Source organism: Saccostrea echinata, unplaced genomic scaffold, assembly GCF_033153115.1.
Source record: "Saccostrea echinata isolate AGI-Se365-2 ecotype Australia unplaced genomic scaffold, CSIRO_AGI_Sech_v1 ptg000029l, whole genome shotgun sequence".
Lineage (NCBI taxonomy): Eukaryota > Metazoa > Mollusca > Bivalvia > Ostreida > Ostreidae > Saccostrea > Saccostrea echinata.
Genome location: NW_026889778.1, coordinates 29,021,128 through 29,036,090, shown reverse-complemented (window position 1 = coordinate 29,036,090; position 14,963 = coordinate 29,021,128). Strand labels below are relative to the sequence as shown.

The 14,963-nt window shown below is 33.9% G+C and overlaps 1 protein-coding gene across 5 annotated transcripts in view; it reads right to left on the bottom strand.

Moving 5' to 3' along the window:
* LOC133195770 (plexin-B-like) overlaps positions 1-14,963 on the bottom strand; it is a 63,000-nt gene that overhangs the window by 14,923 nt on the left and 33,114 nt on the right. For 4 of the 5 annotated variants that reach the window (XM_061331702.1, XM_061331706.1, XM_061331701.1 and 1 more), the window contains exons 5-14: positions 12,572-12,672; positions 10,322-10,451; positions 9,231-9,405; positions 8,803-8,899; positions 7,180-7,288; positions 6,731-6,763; positions 4,320-4,445; positions 2,582-2,680; positions 2,186-2,279; positions 1,744-1,907 (exon numbers count right to left, since the gene is read on the bottom strand). In XM_061331702.1, coding sequence (XP_061187686.1) covers positions 1,744-1,907; positions 2,186-2,279; positions 2,582-2,680; positions 4,320-4,445; positions 6,731-6,763; positions 7,180-7,288; positions 8,803-8,899; positions 9,231-9,405; positions 10,322-10,451; positions 12,572-12,672 — 1,128 coding nt within the window. The remainder of the gene's footprint in view (positions 1-1,743; positions 1,908-2,185; positions 2,280-2,581; positions 2,681-4,319; positions 4,446-6,730; positions 6,764-7,179; positions 7,289-8,802; positions 8,900-9,230; positions 9,406-10,321; positions 10,452-12,571; positions 12,673-14,963) is intronic. The other variant, XM_061331705.1, reaches the window with a different exon arrangement.

Sequence of the window (14,963 nt, the reverse complement as noted above, 5' to 3'; positions counted from 1 at the left end):
AAATTTCTATTTTTAGTAACCATGGCAACACCGCTCATCCAAATCAAAAACCGATGCACTAAATTATGTATCTTAGTGTAATCTACTTGTGTGCCAAGTTATATTGAAATCAGACCAAAACTGTAGGAGGAGTAGCGTTTTAAAGGAATTTCACAGAAATTTCTATTTTTAGTAACCATGGCAACACCGCTCATCCAAATCAAAAACCGATGCACTAAATTATGTATCTTAGTGTAGTCTACTTGTGTGACAAGTTATATTGAAATCAGATCAAAACTGTAGGAGGAGTAGCATTTTAAAGGAATTTTGCAGAAATTTCTATTTTTAGTAACCATGGCAACACCGTTCATCGAAATCAAAAACCAATGCACTAAATTATGTATCTTAGCATAGTCTACTTGTGTGCCAAGTTAGATTGAAATCAGACCAAAACTGTAGGAGGAGTAGCATTTTGAAAAATTGTTTACAGACAGACGGACAGACAGACAGACAGACGGACGGACGCCGGACACCTTACTATCGCATAAGCTCTTCTGGTCTCTGACCAGTAGAGCTAATGAAATTAAAAGTAAATTTCTAAACTTCTCAATGCTTAAAAGGTTTTATGAAAATTTTCATCTGTATCTAGATGTTCATGAATAAACTATCATAATAGATAAACATACATGAATTTATCACTTATTCTGTACACAGGGTTATTTGCCCCTTTACACTTCCAAACAATTCTGCATTTTAAATTCAACCAGACACAGTTTTGATAGAGTTCATGCTGTCTTTCTTAAATTTGCCCCATGTTACGAAAATAAACATGAGGCAAAAAATTCCCGTACACAGTACATGTAAGATAATTTCATCTACATGTATTTATTGTAAAAATTTTGCATAAATTAAAACTAGAGTAATGCTTCCTGCTAAATCAAGAACAAGGACTTCCATTAGATTCCTAAATACCCTTTACCATTGGGGAAAAAGGGTGGGAGATATGGAATATTATTTAGACCCTTAGTCTCAACTTTGTTACAGAAGGTGGAAGGTAACAAGGGATACAAAAAAATGATTGAAAGACAAAAGGTCAAGGTTAATGTTTACCTCACTTTTTACTCATAAAAGTATTTATAATGCCATTTGATTATTTTGTCTAAACATTGCTACAAAGGTGAGTACCTATGACAACCCATTGTGAACTATTTCACAAACAATATGATCAATCAGAATAATATCCAACAGGACATAACTAGAATAATATGGTAGACCTTAATTAGACATAACATGTTGCCACACTTACACTGGTGACATAAGGTTAATAATACACTGCATGTTGCCACACATACACTAGTAACTTTAAGTTAAAATACACTACATATTGCCACACTGACACTTGTGACATAAGGTTAATAATACACTACATGTTGCCACACTTACACTAGTGACATAAGGTTAATAATACACTGCATGTTGCCACACATACACTAGTAACTTTAAGTTAAAATATACTACATATTGCCACACTGACACCTGTGACATAAGGTTAATAATACACTACATGTTGGCACACTTACACTAGTGATATAAGGTTAATAATACACTACATGTTGCCAAACTGACACTGGTGACATTAGGTTAATAATACACTACATGTTGCCACACTTACACTAGTGATATAAGGTTAATAATACACTATATGTTGCCACACTTACACTGGTGATATTAGGTTAATAATACACTACATGTTGCCATACTTACACTGGTGACATTGGGTCCTGGACACATGGATTGAGGACAGCTCTGCTGGCTGTAGATACACTGTCCTCCACACCATTTACAATTCATGGCTGGATGAGTATCTTCCAGATTCTTACAGAAGCTACAATCACCTTTAGCCTGCCCCCTACAGCTGTACAGAGTCACTGAAACGAAGGAAAAGGCTTACAAGTACAGGTATATTAAAACACTCCAAGGTCAACTAAACAAAACCCAAATTAGCCATGCAAATTAAGTTTGTTTACAGTGTATACATTTGTACATTTATTAGATTCTTGATCAGCTGTTAAGCCCCCTTTTTGGCTTTGATTTTCTTCTTCATTATAATGCACCTTAATGTACATCAGGAAACAGGGTTACTGATGGCACACTCTCTTACACATCAGGAAACAGGGTTACTGATGGCACACTCTCTTAAACTTACCTTCTAGTCCATCATTTTCAATGACAAATTTCTGATTGGTCCACAAAACACTCATCTGTGCATCAAACTTTCCACTTGGTATAGCTACATTAATCTAAAAAAAATTAAATTGCAGTAAAGTATAAAAACTACATAATTATCTGTGAAAAAAATATACATGTGTATACATTTTCTATAACACTTAAAGTATGCTGAAAAGACAAAATCTGTGGTTGAATTATTTGGATTTTACTTAAACTCCCCCCCCCCCCCCCCCAGTCCATTATCATCAGTTTGTCACAGTCAATGATTTAATATATTTGATGTACAACATTTTTCTCAACATCCTTTACTATTGAATCAAAATCAAAGCTTTTAAATAGTCTTTATCTTAAATAAAATACTGGCTGTAGAAACCTTTTGGATATCAAAGGTTAACTCTGTGGCCGATTTCCTTCTTCCAGGCACATCTAGGGTTTGAGACAATGGTAGGTAGATCTTTCCACTGTATTCATCCTATCAAAAAAAATCATCTTAAATGAATTGATGCTGAATGCAATAAAGAAGTATTGTTCATGAATACCTGCCACTATAAAACCCCTGTCATTTCCAAAAACAACCAACAGCCGATGGTAAGGGCAAAAATGGGATTCTTCCGGCACCAGTTAGGAGTTTATCAGCCATTGTGTTTGCTGGATTTTGACCTCTTTTTTCATCGGCTCATCAATATTGTGGCCGTCAGGCTATTTAAATTATTTTTTGCATCAGTGGGAAATTTCAATTGAAGCAGTCATTGAAAAGTCCATTGATGAACCCTGTATCATCATCCGACCATCAGCAGACAGTTTGTCAAGTCGGTCAACATTAAGGTATTCAGTTGGCCAACAATATTTAAACTTTTAAAGTTATCAGTGTTCCTAGGAATTTCCTAGAAAATCCTCTGCATAGCTCGATACAAGTGTCATTTTTTTTTTCAGCTGGTGAGATGAAAAAAATCTGGTTGCCCAACCATCGGCTTAAATGTGACTTGGGTATTAGTGTCAGGTGTAAGTCAATGGGTCAAAAGCCATTAGCATACTTGCCAACCTCCAACATGTAAAAATCTGGTCATGACCAGATTTGGAAAGTAAAAAATCTGGTCATAGCGCATAACGACATTCACGACACATTTAGTACCATGATCAAATTAATATATATGTATATATAAGTATTTGTGTATTGAAATTATTTTATTAAAGGCTTTAATTACAATGATAAAATATTTAATATATATTGATTAAATTTACATGTTAAAAGAGCTTTGAAGGTTTCATTATTCAGTATTGACCTGAATTAAGTGTGCAATTTTTTTTAAAGGAAAGTCTTTTCAGAATCTGCATTGCTGATTTGAAGTACATGGAAAGTTTGTGCTAAATTTGAAAGTATTCTCACTTTGGTTTTTGAAGTTATTTTTTCCTAACCCGAATTAATTTAATTAACAAGTGCTATTAAATGTACAGTTATGCCTACACTATCTTCGAACACTTTATTTCAACTAATGAAAGTTGTTTTCCAAGATTCCTTGATATGTACATAAATATCGTTTCTCATTTTCTTGGTTCAATTTGTTCCTGCTGGCCCTGATAACGATCTCTTTCTATCAGAAGCCATTTTAAATTGACTTCAAACTCTGTTTTGTCAAAACAACTCTCAGGTAATTGTTTACGCCTGCACTGATAATTTACTGGTACACGGCCTACTGAACATAGCCATCGGCATTGTTTACGTATACCAGCTTGGGTTTTACTGGAAGTTAAAAGTGCAACCTAATTTACGAACCAAATCCGGAAATCGGGAGATTTTCGGGTTGTTTGGCAAAAATCGGGTGAAAAGCATGACCCACCGGGTCATAAAAAATAATCGGGTTAAGGGTAGAAAAATCGGGTGTAACCCAACGAAATCGGGTGAGTTGGCAACTATGCATTAGCATCTCCAAGTGATGAAAATTGTTACACAGTTTGAATACTTAAAAGGGATTTATCTAATATATCTGAAAGATTTATAGTGTGTGATGATGATTGCATCATGTATAGTAGTTTTGCTAAGTATCAATGTTGAAATACTCAAGCACACTATTTACTTCCATTTCTTGTAAATAAATGATCTAAGCACATACTGGTTCAGGGAAATTCCTTCCTTGGATAATGATTGTTTTGGACTGATCCTGTGGTATAAACAGAAGGCCTGTCTGAGTTTTATCCACCATCGGGCAAAACTGCTTCCCTCTTTTGCCTTCATTACCCTGCAAGACATTAACAAAGCATATATCAGAATATAATTTAAACATTGATTAAATGTCCAAACTTTTGAATTAAAACTATAAAAATCTTGGTTTATATAAATATCAAACTAGAACAGTCCTGAATGGACTGGTACCTCCTGTAAGAGAACTATAAAAACAGTATACTTTAAAATAGTGAAAAAGGAACCTGCCATCTGTATAACATTTATAATAAAAATTTTTGTGGCCTTTATTTTGTTGAAATGTAATTAGCTGATGGCTGTAACACCTGTTTTTGTTATCAGTAACTTTTGTGTTCAGTGTGAAAGTAAAATATGACTTTCAAAAATTCTAGCATTAAAACATATAATTAATACCAAGTTAAGATCTACAGTCATAACAGAACGATTGCAGGGTCTTAAAAATGGGTGAATTACAATTTTTATATTGATAGTCATACAATGTTAGCATACATGTGATAGCAAATATACAGATTGAGATGTAATTAAGTGTATCATCATACAGAGATATAATCAAATGTATCATCATACATGTATATCATAGAGAAGTAATCAGGTGTATCATGATACTTGTATATAATATAGAAGTAATGAAGCATACCAAGATACTTGTATATAATGACCTTGTCAGAAAATACAATCTATCATTAAGTCAAATGCTGATTGACATTTTTCATACTAATTATTAGACCATTATTTATACACTATATTGTCTATGAATTTTTCTGTTATTTCCCAATCATGACAAGGAGCACATGGCAGGTGGGACTGGTCGGCAGGGGATGCTCACTCCTCCATGGCACCTGATCCAACCTCTGATGTTTTAGAGGTCTGTATTTGCTCTACCTCTGATTTGTGTTGTTTAAATGGACTTTTGAGCTTGGATACTGTTCGTCATCTCCAATATTTCATTGTGTATCATACATGAGATATAATCAAATGTATCGTCATACATGTACATCATAGAGAAAAGTAATGAGGTGTACCATGATACATGTATATCACAGAGAAGTAATCAGGTGTATCATTATACATGTATATCACAGAAAAGTAATTACATGTATCATGTTCATGTATATAAAAAAGAAGTAATGAGGTGTATCATAATGATTGTATATCATAGAGAAGTAATCAGATATATCATCAAATGTGTATCAAATAGAGTGTATTGCAAAACATGTATATCATAAAATGCCATAGTACATTTAAGTTCATAGTTAAGAAAGAAAGAAGTCAAACACATGAAATCAGTATTTCCAGTTTGAAAGCAAATTGATACTTTTAAGATACATGTAGTGAGTGAATAAGTCATAGCTGGTGCTCTTTGTAGTAACTAAGCTTTACCTGAAGTAAGTTACAATTACTATTTTCACAATGAAGAAAGCTGAGCCAGTGGTAGCCAATCTCCACTAATGGAAGAAACAAACTGTTCAAAAGATTTCTAAAGATGGCAGGAAACTCAAACCTAGGACCTAGCTACCAAAATAACCTGCATGCAATTCTTATTGAAAATTTTGAACTCAATGTACAAAAAAAAAAAAAAAAAAAAAAAAAAAAAAAATCAGCTTAAATCAAGGTTTGGACTCTGCTTTATATGGAAAATCTTTGAAATTTCACCCAACAGCTAACATAATGTTTTAATTGCAAAGATATAATGTCTCAAATCAATAATTATAGACATCAGAAGCAATTTACAGGTAACTCGGCAAAGAAGACTATTAAAAATAACTTAAGCCAGTATCTGCTAAAATTCTTTGCATCATGTAGTATGCATGTCTTGCTGGTCCCTCCTAGTACTGAGCAACAATAAGCATGGCAGAGAAAAAATTCTAGTTCAGTTATTAATAAGGAGCACATAATGTCATTTAAAACATGTCACATTCTACATATTATGGTAACTTAAAGAGAAATTAATAAGAAAAAAAAATTCATTCTGTTGAAACTTCAGCATCTAGCTGCCAAGAAATAAAATGCATGGTCAAATGGAAGTGAACTGTCACATGTAGAAATGCAGACAAAACAAAAGGCTCTATTGCAAAAAGAAGATTGATAGCTACGTAAAACATCCTCTGTATAGTTGATAACAAAGATATTCTGAGGAATTCATAATTATTATGCATAACCTGTGGGAGCTTACATGTTTTATTTTATCAGTGATGCTTGCGTTCTCAATGGTGAATAATTACATGAAGTGGAAAATAAGACGATGGCTAATTATAGAAACAGATGCAGGCCGTTAGTCTGATAAAGGCAGATCTATATACTATATATAGCAACGTAACTTACAATATATTCTGTGTCGTTTTGTACATAAGTATCCTGAAAATGGTGTCATACATTGTATAATTCTAAAACAGATTTTTTTTTAAATATAAACAGCTCAACTTTATTGTTAAACACAATGGATTATGCCCATTAGAAGATACTCTCATAGTAGCAAATTCTCATTTTTCCTCTGGCATGAGCCTGTCCAAAACTAAAGAAATGGCCTTATTTAAGCACTGAACTCTCTATCTCATTTAATTCTTTAATTGTATATCAGGGCTAAAATTATAGGGTACAAATGTAAATAGACTAAAAAGTTCATAAAAAGAGTGCCATAGCCAATATTAGGGACACAAACATATAATTTTTAAAATGGTTGCAAATCCAAATATTTCTGGGCCATTTCAATATATTTTCTTGTTTCCAATGCACCTTAAAATATTATTTTAGAGACAACATATCATACATACATTTCGACTACTGACTTTCTCCCCAGAACACAGATCAGTGTTGTACAGACACTTGTTTCCTCTGATACACCAGTCACACCAGTAAACATTGTCCACACACCTCGAACAACTGAAAAATTGAGAAAACTAGAAATATGTTCATAGGACATGAATGCCCCTCTGAGGGTATATTAGTAATGCAACATTTTAACACAAATTGAGAAAAGTGAGGTCAAGGTAAAAGGAAAGGTCAAGGTGAAAAAATATTGATGCAGTTGAATAGCTTACATTAGTATGTATCAGCATATGAAGTTTGACACAAATTTAAGAAAAGTGAGGTCAAGAAAAAAAAAAATGAAAGGTCAAGGTAAAAAAAAAATTGTTTATGCAGTTGAAAGGTTACATCGGTATGTATTAGCATATGAAGTTTGATAAAAATATTATGAATGGTTTTAAAACTAAGCTAAACAATAATTAAAGAAAAGTGAGGTCAAGGTCAAAGGAAAGGTCAAAGTCAAAAAATATTGATGCAGTTGAATAGCTCTCATCAGTATGTATCAGCATATGAAGTTTGTTAAAAATATCTTGAATAGTTTCATTAAAACTGAGCTAAACACTAATTTAAGAAAAGTGAGGTCAAGGTCAAAAGAAAGGTCAAGGTCAAAAAATGTTGATGCAGTTGAATAACTTACATCAGTATGTATCAACATATGAAGTTTGATTACACTATCTTGAATGGTATCTTTAAAACTGAGCTAAACACTAATTTAAGAAAAGTGAGGTCAAGGTCAAAAGAAAGGTCAAGTCAAAAAATGTTGATGCAGTTGAATAGCTCTCATCAGTATGTATCAGCATATGAAGTTTGATTACACTATCTTGAATGGTATCTTTAAAACTGAGCTAAACACTAATTTAAGAAAAGTGAGGTCAAGGTCAAAGGAAAGGTCAAGGTAAAAAAATGTTGATGCAGTTGCATAGCTCTCATCAATATCTATCAGCATATGAAGTTTGATAAAAATATCTTGGATAGTTTCTTTGAAACTGAGCTTTGAACAGAGCTAAATGCAAAGTGTGACGGAAGGACAGACGGAAGGATGGAAGACGGACATGACAAACACTATATGCCCCGGCCATATTCATGGCGGGGCATAAAAAATAAATTGTATATTCAAGGCAGCATAAGTACACTGAATACTGTGGAATCTGGCTAGGCCCACATAGTTCACTATCACACCATCCAGCATCAAATAAGGATGATGGCACAATAATCCGATGGCACAATGATAATGAAGTGAGGGTGCGATGATGATGAAGCGACAGTGCAGTAGCACAATTATGATGAAGAGATGGTGCGACAATGTGATGACGATGGTGGGATAACACAACGGAGCTATAGTGAACATTGTTTCATCCTTATTGTACCCTCATCATCGCATTGTTGCGCCACTGCATCATTGTCATTTCACTATCGCTTCAACGTCATCACACCATCATCATTGGATTATCGTGTCATCGCACTATCAACCAAAACCTCAATGGTGCGATGATGCAATACTGAACTACAAGGCCCTACCCAGATTCCATAATATACTTAATTAGAAGAATCTAATTCAACAATAGTATAATTAAAGGTCCCTATTTCACCTGGAGAAGCTGCTACACTTGTAGAGAAGATAAGGTGTTGACACAATAACCTGTCCTGTCTGCACACACTGAATACCCAGACTTATATTAATGTGTCCTACACAAAACAAAAATCAATTCAATAAGAGCATTAAGAAATCATTGGGAAACATGGTTCAAAACTCCTTAAACATTCATGTACAGAAAACACGCACACATAAGAGTGTGCATGATTTTTCAAACTGATAAATGAAACATCATTTTTTTATTCATATATATATATATATATATATATATATATATATATATATATATATATAAGTAAAGATTTTATAATTTGCTGAAGTTTTGTAAAATATGAAGCCTTTAGGATAATGCTGACATCTTGCAAAACAATACATATATCATACGATAATGTGGCTGTGATGCATTTTAATTTCAACCTTTACCCAGAGTACTGCTGAAGGTCAAGCTAAGGTCATCAACATTAGGATTCTGACACTCAATCCCATAACTCTTAAGGTCGGCTGGGGAGATTTTCTGATCCCCACTAGGAAAGCTAAACACACAGTTGTACGTTGTATTGACATCTCTAGGTAGGTTCTTATGGACTGTTAAATACAGCTATAAAAACAAAAAGTAATATGATCTTAAAATGAGTGTTTTGCAGATTTCAAAACTTGTGGTCAGAATGTGCTGCCATTGTTTTATAAATGGTTAGGTTTTCTTTGTTGTTGATGATCACTACAAATAATTATGAACAGAATATTTACAGTGGAGATGCATGTGTGCATGGGTAAGGTAGGGTGGGTGGTTATTTTGATTGTAGTGCATGGTGGGGGATTGAAATCATTTTATTTGATAATGTGATGGTAGGGACTGGATTTCTTTATTATTTACATGTTTTTTAAAGGTAGATAGAGTAATTACATGTAATCCTGCCCCCTGACCACCTTTAATTATAATTTCTCGCGTTATGATAGTATACCGAGAAATAGTTGTCCTAACGACATGTAAACAAATTGTGTGTACTGAAATGGAAGTCTCATTTCATGTATATAGTAACATTTGTATACTGGGTAACAGCCAATGAAATTAGATTTTGGAAATGACGTGTTTGAATAGTTTCTTGTAATGTTAGAGTTCATTTTCTAGTGCACGCTCTACCTGAGCAAGTCTCATTTTAGTATTTTGGAAATTAAAAAAAAAAAAATTTACATATTATACATAGGTTTGTAAGAATGAGTCTGCCATTCATTTTGGTTACCTAATAATTGCTGCAGGTTTCCATAGTTTTTTACACACAATACAAAATTGTGATTTTTTATCTACTATGTTTTTCCTGGCCAGCGAGGGTTTACATTTAACTATAATAGTACTGCTCTGTTTGTTATGAGAAATAAATCCTAGCGTCCTCTTACAATGCACTACAATGCATTCACTGTTGTTGTTGTTTTTTGATTAGTGAAGTGCAGCGTGGACTATCTTCTACATACTAGTATTTAAGAGATTATAATATTTGTGGTGATTCAACTCTTACTGTGATATTCTGTGAGACGTGGGCCATTGGTGGGGAGACATTCAGGATCGCTATACAGCTGTCACTGGGATTTGGACCATTAACCCAGCGAGTAGGTGTAGGATTGTAGCACTCATTTTTCAGTGAGCATCTGCAATTCAAAAATAAACAGATAAATTCAATAGCCCTTATATGCAATAAACAAATTAAGTAATGAAAGAACTGCAATGGAGACAATTGTCACCAAGATCAGCTTTGTTCAACCAAATACAAGGACATGAAAGTAAGTAAATGTGAAAATGTCACACTATTTCAATGAACCAGTCCTAGATGAGACTGCAGCTCCACAACAGTCACCTGAGGATATTATATTACTGTAAAGGATCCATAGAGGTTATAAAATAAAACAAAAACTGGCAGATGAAGATATATTGCCCAAAAGCAAGACAATAGGGTGATCAGGGATGAACAAAATAGTTACTCAGTAATAAATCATAAGTTAGATCAATTTACTTGCTTGCATTTGCCAGTACTAATACACTCCCATTTGTCACAATCACCATACAGACTTGAATGTAATGATATTCCATGAGCAATACATTTGCCTCTCTTGGTCTTTGATGATCATTTAAAGTATAAAGATAAGATATTCTGATCACATTTTTATTTACCTATTACTTTCAAGTCTACCTGACCATTGAAAACCATGAATGTACTTGTTATATATTAAAAATAAATTCTTGTACAATTCTTTTATTCAATTCACCTGTCAATAACATTAATAACAGTGAATAATTATCATAGGTGAATAAGCAAAGGGGAATAACTTCAATCAGTAGAGTACAAAATTCCCTACAAAATCAATAAAGCCCTGCCCAGCACAAGAACACTTGAACAAGGAGTCCTGAATTTCAAAGATCTGATGAAAACACCCTTGCTCATTAAAACTTTATACTTTGCCTCTGAGATGGAGTAGAAAAGATTTTCAAAACATAAGTGCATTTTGATTTCAAAGAAATAATGCATTTCACTATATAATAGAGCCCCCAACCCTACCATCAGAACCTCTAACCCTGGGGCCATGAATTTCACGATTTCTGAAGAGGCATCCTTGCAATTAGTTTGTCTATTAAAAACCCAGGGCAGAGAAGAAGATTTTAAGAGAATTTATGTATTTTTGCTATATGACCAATAGAGCCCCACCCTAACACCAGAAACCCCTTGATTCAGGGGCCATAATTCACAATTTTGGAAGAAGCACCCTTGCTCATCATATTAACCACACAATTAGTTTGTCTATTAAATACCCAAGGGTAGAGAAGAAGATTTCTAAATAATTTATGCATTTTTGATTTATGATCAACAAAGCCACACCCTAACACAAGAATCCCTGATGCTGGGGGAATGAAATACACAATTTTGAAAGAATCAATCTTACTCATCATAACCATACAAAAAGTTTATCTATTAAATACCCAGGGGAGGGAGAAGAAGATTTTTAAAGAATTTACGCACTTTCACTTTATGATCAACAGAGCCCAACCCTAACACCAGAAACCCTGATTCAGGGGACATGAAATTCACAATTTTGGAAGTAGCACCCCTGCTTATCATAACAATGCACTTCATTTGCTTGCCTTATACTCAGGAGCAGAGAAGATTTTCAAAAAAAAAAGGCATTTTTATTACATGATTCATAGAGACACACCCTAACACCAGAACCCCGAAACAGGGGGCATGATTTCACAAGTTTGGAAGAGGCACCCTTGCTTACAATTACATTCACTTAGTTTGTTTTCTAAGTATACATGGGAAGAGAAGAAGCTTTTTAAAGAATGTAAGCATTTTCACTGTATAATCAATAAAGCCTCACCTGAACTCCAGAACCCCTGACCCAGGGGTCATGAATTTCTTAATTTTGGTAGTGCTCAATGCTTATTAACATCATGCCAACAGTTTGACTGTTTGATGTCCAGAAGTAAAAGACTTTTAAAGATAGCATTAATTTTGATGGTCTTAGTCGAACTCTTCAGGCCAAGTGGGGGGGGGGGGGGGGGAGCAAGAACAATTATATTCAAGAATTTTGTTCCCCTTTACCCATAGAAGCTTTATGCCAAAATTGGTTTAAATTGGTTTTTCGTTTCCAAACAAAAAGCTGAAAATATTCAAATGTTAACGCTCGAAGATGAACAAAAACAGATAGCAACTGGTGACATGAATGAGTTAGGTCACCTGAAAAAACCCCGACATGTCCATAAAAGTGACACAGACCTGTGACTCAGGGTGCACCATCCACAGTAGGGATCCCTGCTTGACAGACACTCATTACACGTGGTGTACTGGGAACAGTTCTGTACAGGAATCTTGGCCACCTGAAAATAAGTGATCAGTTTTGGTTAATCATGTTGAAGAGATATAATTCCAAAGATAGCTCAGGGAGGGGATGTAATCTGTGGTGCAGATCTTCACAGGAGTTTGAAGTTTTTTATTTAAAAAAAAGGAACTGGAAAAAAATAGTTCACCATCAACTATAAAGACTTTTTAGTTGAGGGTGGAAAATTTTTTTTACAGTATTTTTTTTATGATAATAACTTCAGATTCCTGTGGTATATATAAAGAAACCTCTTAAGGGAAAACTATGGATACTGTTTATTTTAAAAATACAAACAAGTATCCCTTTCAAAGTTCTGTTTTTATATAATCTTTATTGGTGTCATCCCTTGCATACTGCTCAAAATAACTTTTTCATAAACTTTTAAATTGTCAAAAATGTTTGGGTGAAGAATCGAACATTGACATTGATTTGAAAAGTGGGTCAAAATCTCTTAATCTCATCTTTCTATGTTCCAAGTTTGAAGTCTTGATGTAAGAGTTCTCTGGTCATGGTCAGTATAATACTTTGATGAAGAAGAAAAACCGACACAATCACTCTCTGGTATGAAGTGGACACATGAGATTAGCTTTTTTACAACAAAAATAAAAGTTTGAATTTGAATAATAATTACTGAAAACTATGATACTCTTGAAATATTTTTTGCTTCTAAACAGCATATATTTTTTTAACCAGAAGTCTCTGATGAGACTGTAGCTCTACTGGTCTGTATGTAAAGGAAAAGTAGCACTCGGATTTGAAACTTTGCAACATGCAGCAATAAATAGAATTATGTATCTTAATGTAATCTACTTGTGTGCCAAGTTATACTGAAATCAAACAAAAACTGTAGGAGGAGTAGCAATTTGAAAGTATTTCACAGAAATTTCTATTTAAAGTAACCATGGCAACACCATTCACTGAAATCAAAAACCGATACACACTATTATGTATTGTAGTGTAGTCTAATTGTGTGCCAAATTAGATTGAAATCAGACCAAAACTGTAGCAGGAGTAATGTTTTGAAGGAATTTTACATAAATTTCTATTTTTAGTTACCATGGCAAAACCAATCATCAAAATCAAAAACCAATGCACTAAATTATGTACCTTAGTGTAGTGTATTTGTGTGCCAAGTTATATTTAAATCAGACCAAAACTGTAGGAGGAGTAGCATTTCTAAACAAATTTCACAGTAATTTCTATTTTTAGTAACCATGGCAACATCATTCATCGAAATCAAAAACCGATGCACTAAATTATGTATCTTAGTGTAGTCTACTTGTGTGCCAAGTTATATTGAAATCAGACCAAAACTGTAGGAGGAGTAGCATTTTAAAGAAATTTTACAGAAATTTCTATTTTTAGTAACCATGGCAACACTGTTCATTGTAATCAAAAACCGATGCACTAAATTATGTATCTTAGTGTAGTCTACTTGTGTGCCAAGTTATATTGAAATCAGACCAAAACTGTAGGAGGAGTAGCGTTTTAAAGGAATTTCACAGTAATTTCTATTTTTAGTCACCATGGCAACATCGTTCCTCGAAATCAAAAACCGATGCACTAAATTATGTATCTTAGTGTAGTCTACTTGTGTGCCAAGTTATATTGAAATCAGACCAAAACTGTAGGAGGAGTAGCGTTTTGTTTACAGACAGACGGACAGACAGACAGACAGACGGACGGACGACGAACACCTTACTATCGCATAAGCTCTTCTGGTCTCTGACCAGTAGAGCTAAAAATCAGTTGCCAAATCATTCATTTTCCTTGACTCTTATCCTAAAAGTACATTATAAAACAAATATGTATGAACACAGCATCAAGTTTCTCAACTCCTGTGCATATTTCTGCAACAGCTTTAGACTCTTAGGAATGAATCACCCTATTTAAAAAAAACTTCGGAAGATGCCACTTCTGCATTTGATCCTAATCTTCAATATAACTACATGCATGTTTATAGAACTGCTTTCAAACTGGAAACTTTTGAGTGCTTAGATGAGCTCATTAAAACAAAAGTGTGCACCAAATAGCTTTAGCATACCCAAAACACACAAAAACATAGAGTTTCTCAGAGCCTCTACTCTGATGTTATAAAAACTGCTTTATTTCTCTGGCTGCCTGTCAGAGAAAAGCATTTTAAACTGCAAAAAATTTCAGTTTCTCATCTGACAAAACATTTCAATCTTCCCTGCTAACACTCCACAATGCAGAGCGTTTTCTTTTTTCATGCTATTTCTCAAGTACCGCACAATGACAGATGTTTTCATAACAATTCTAATGCCCCTA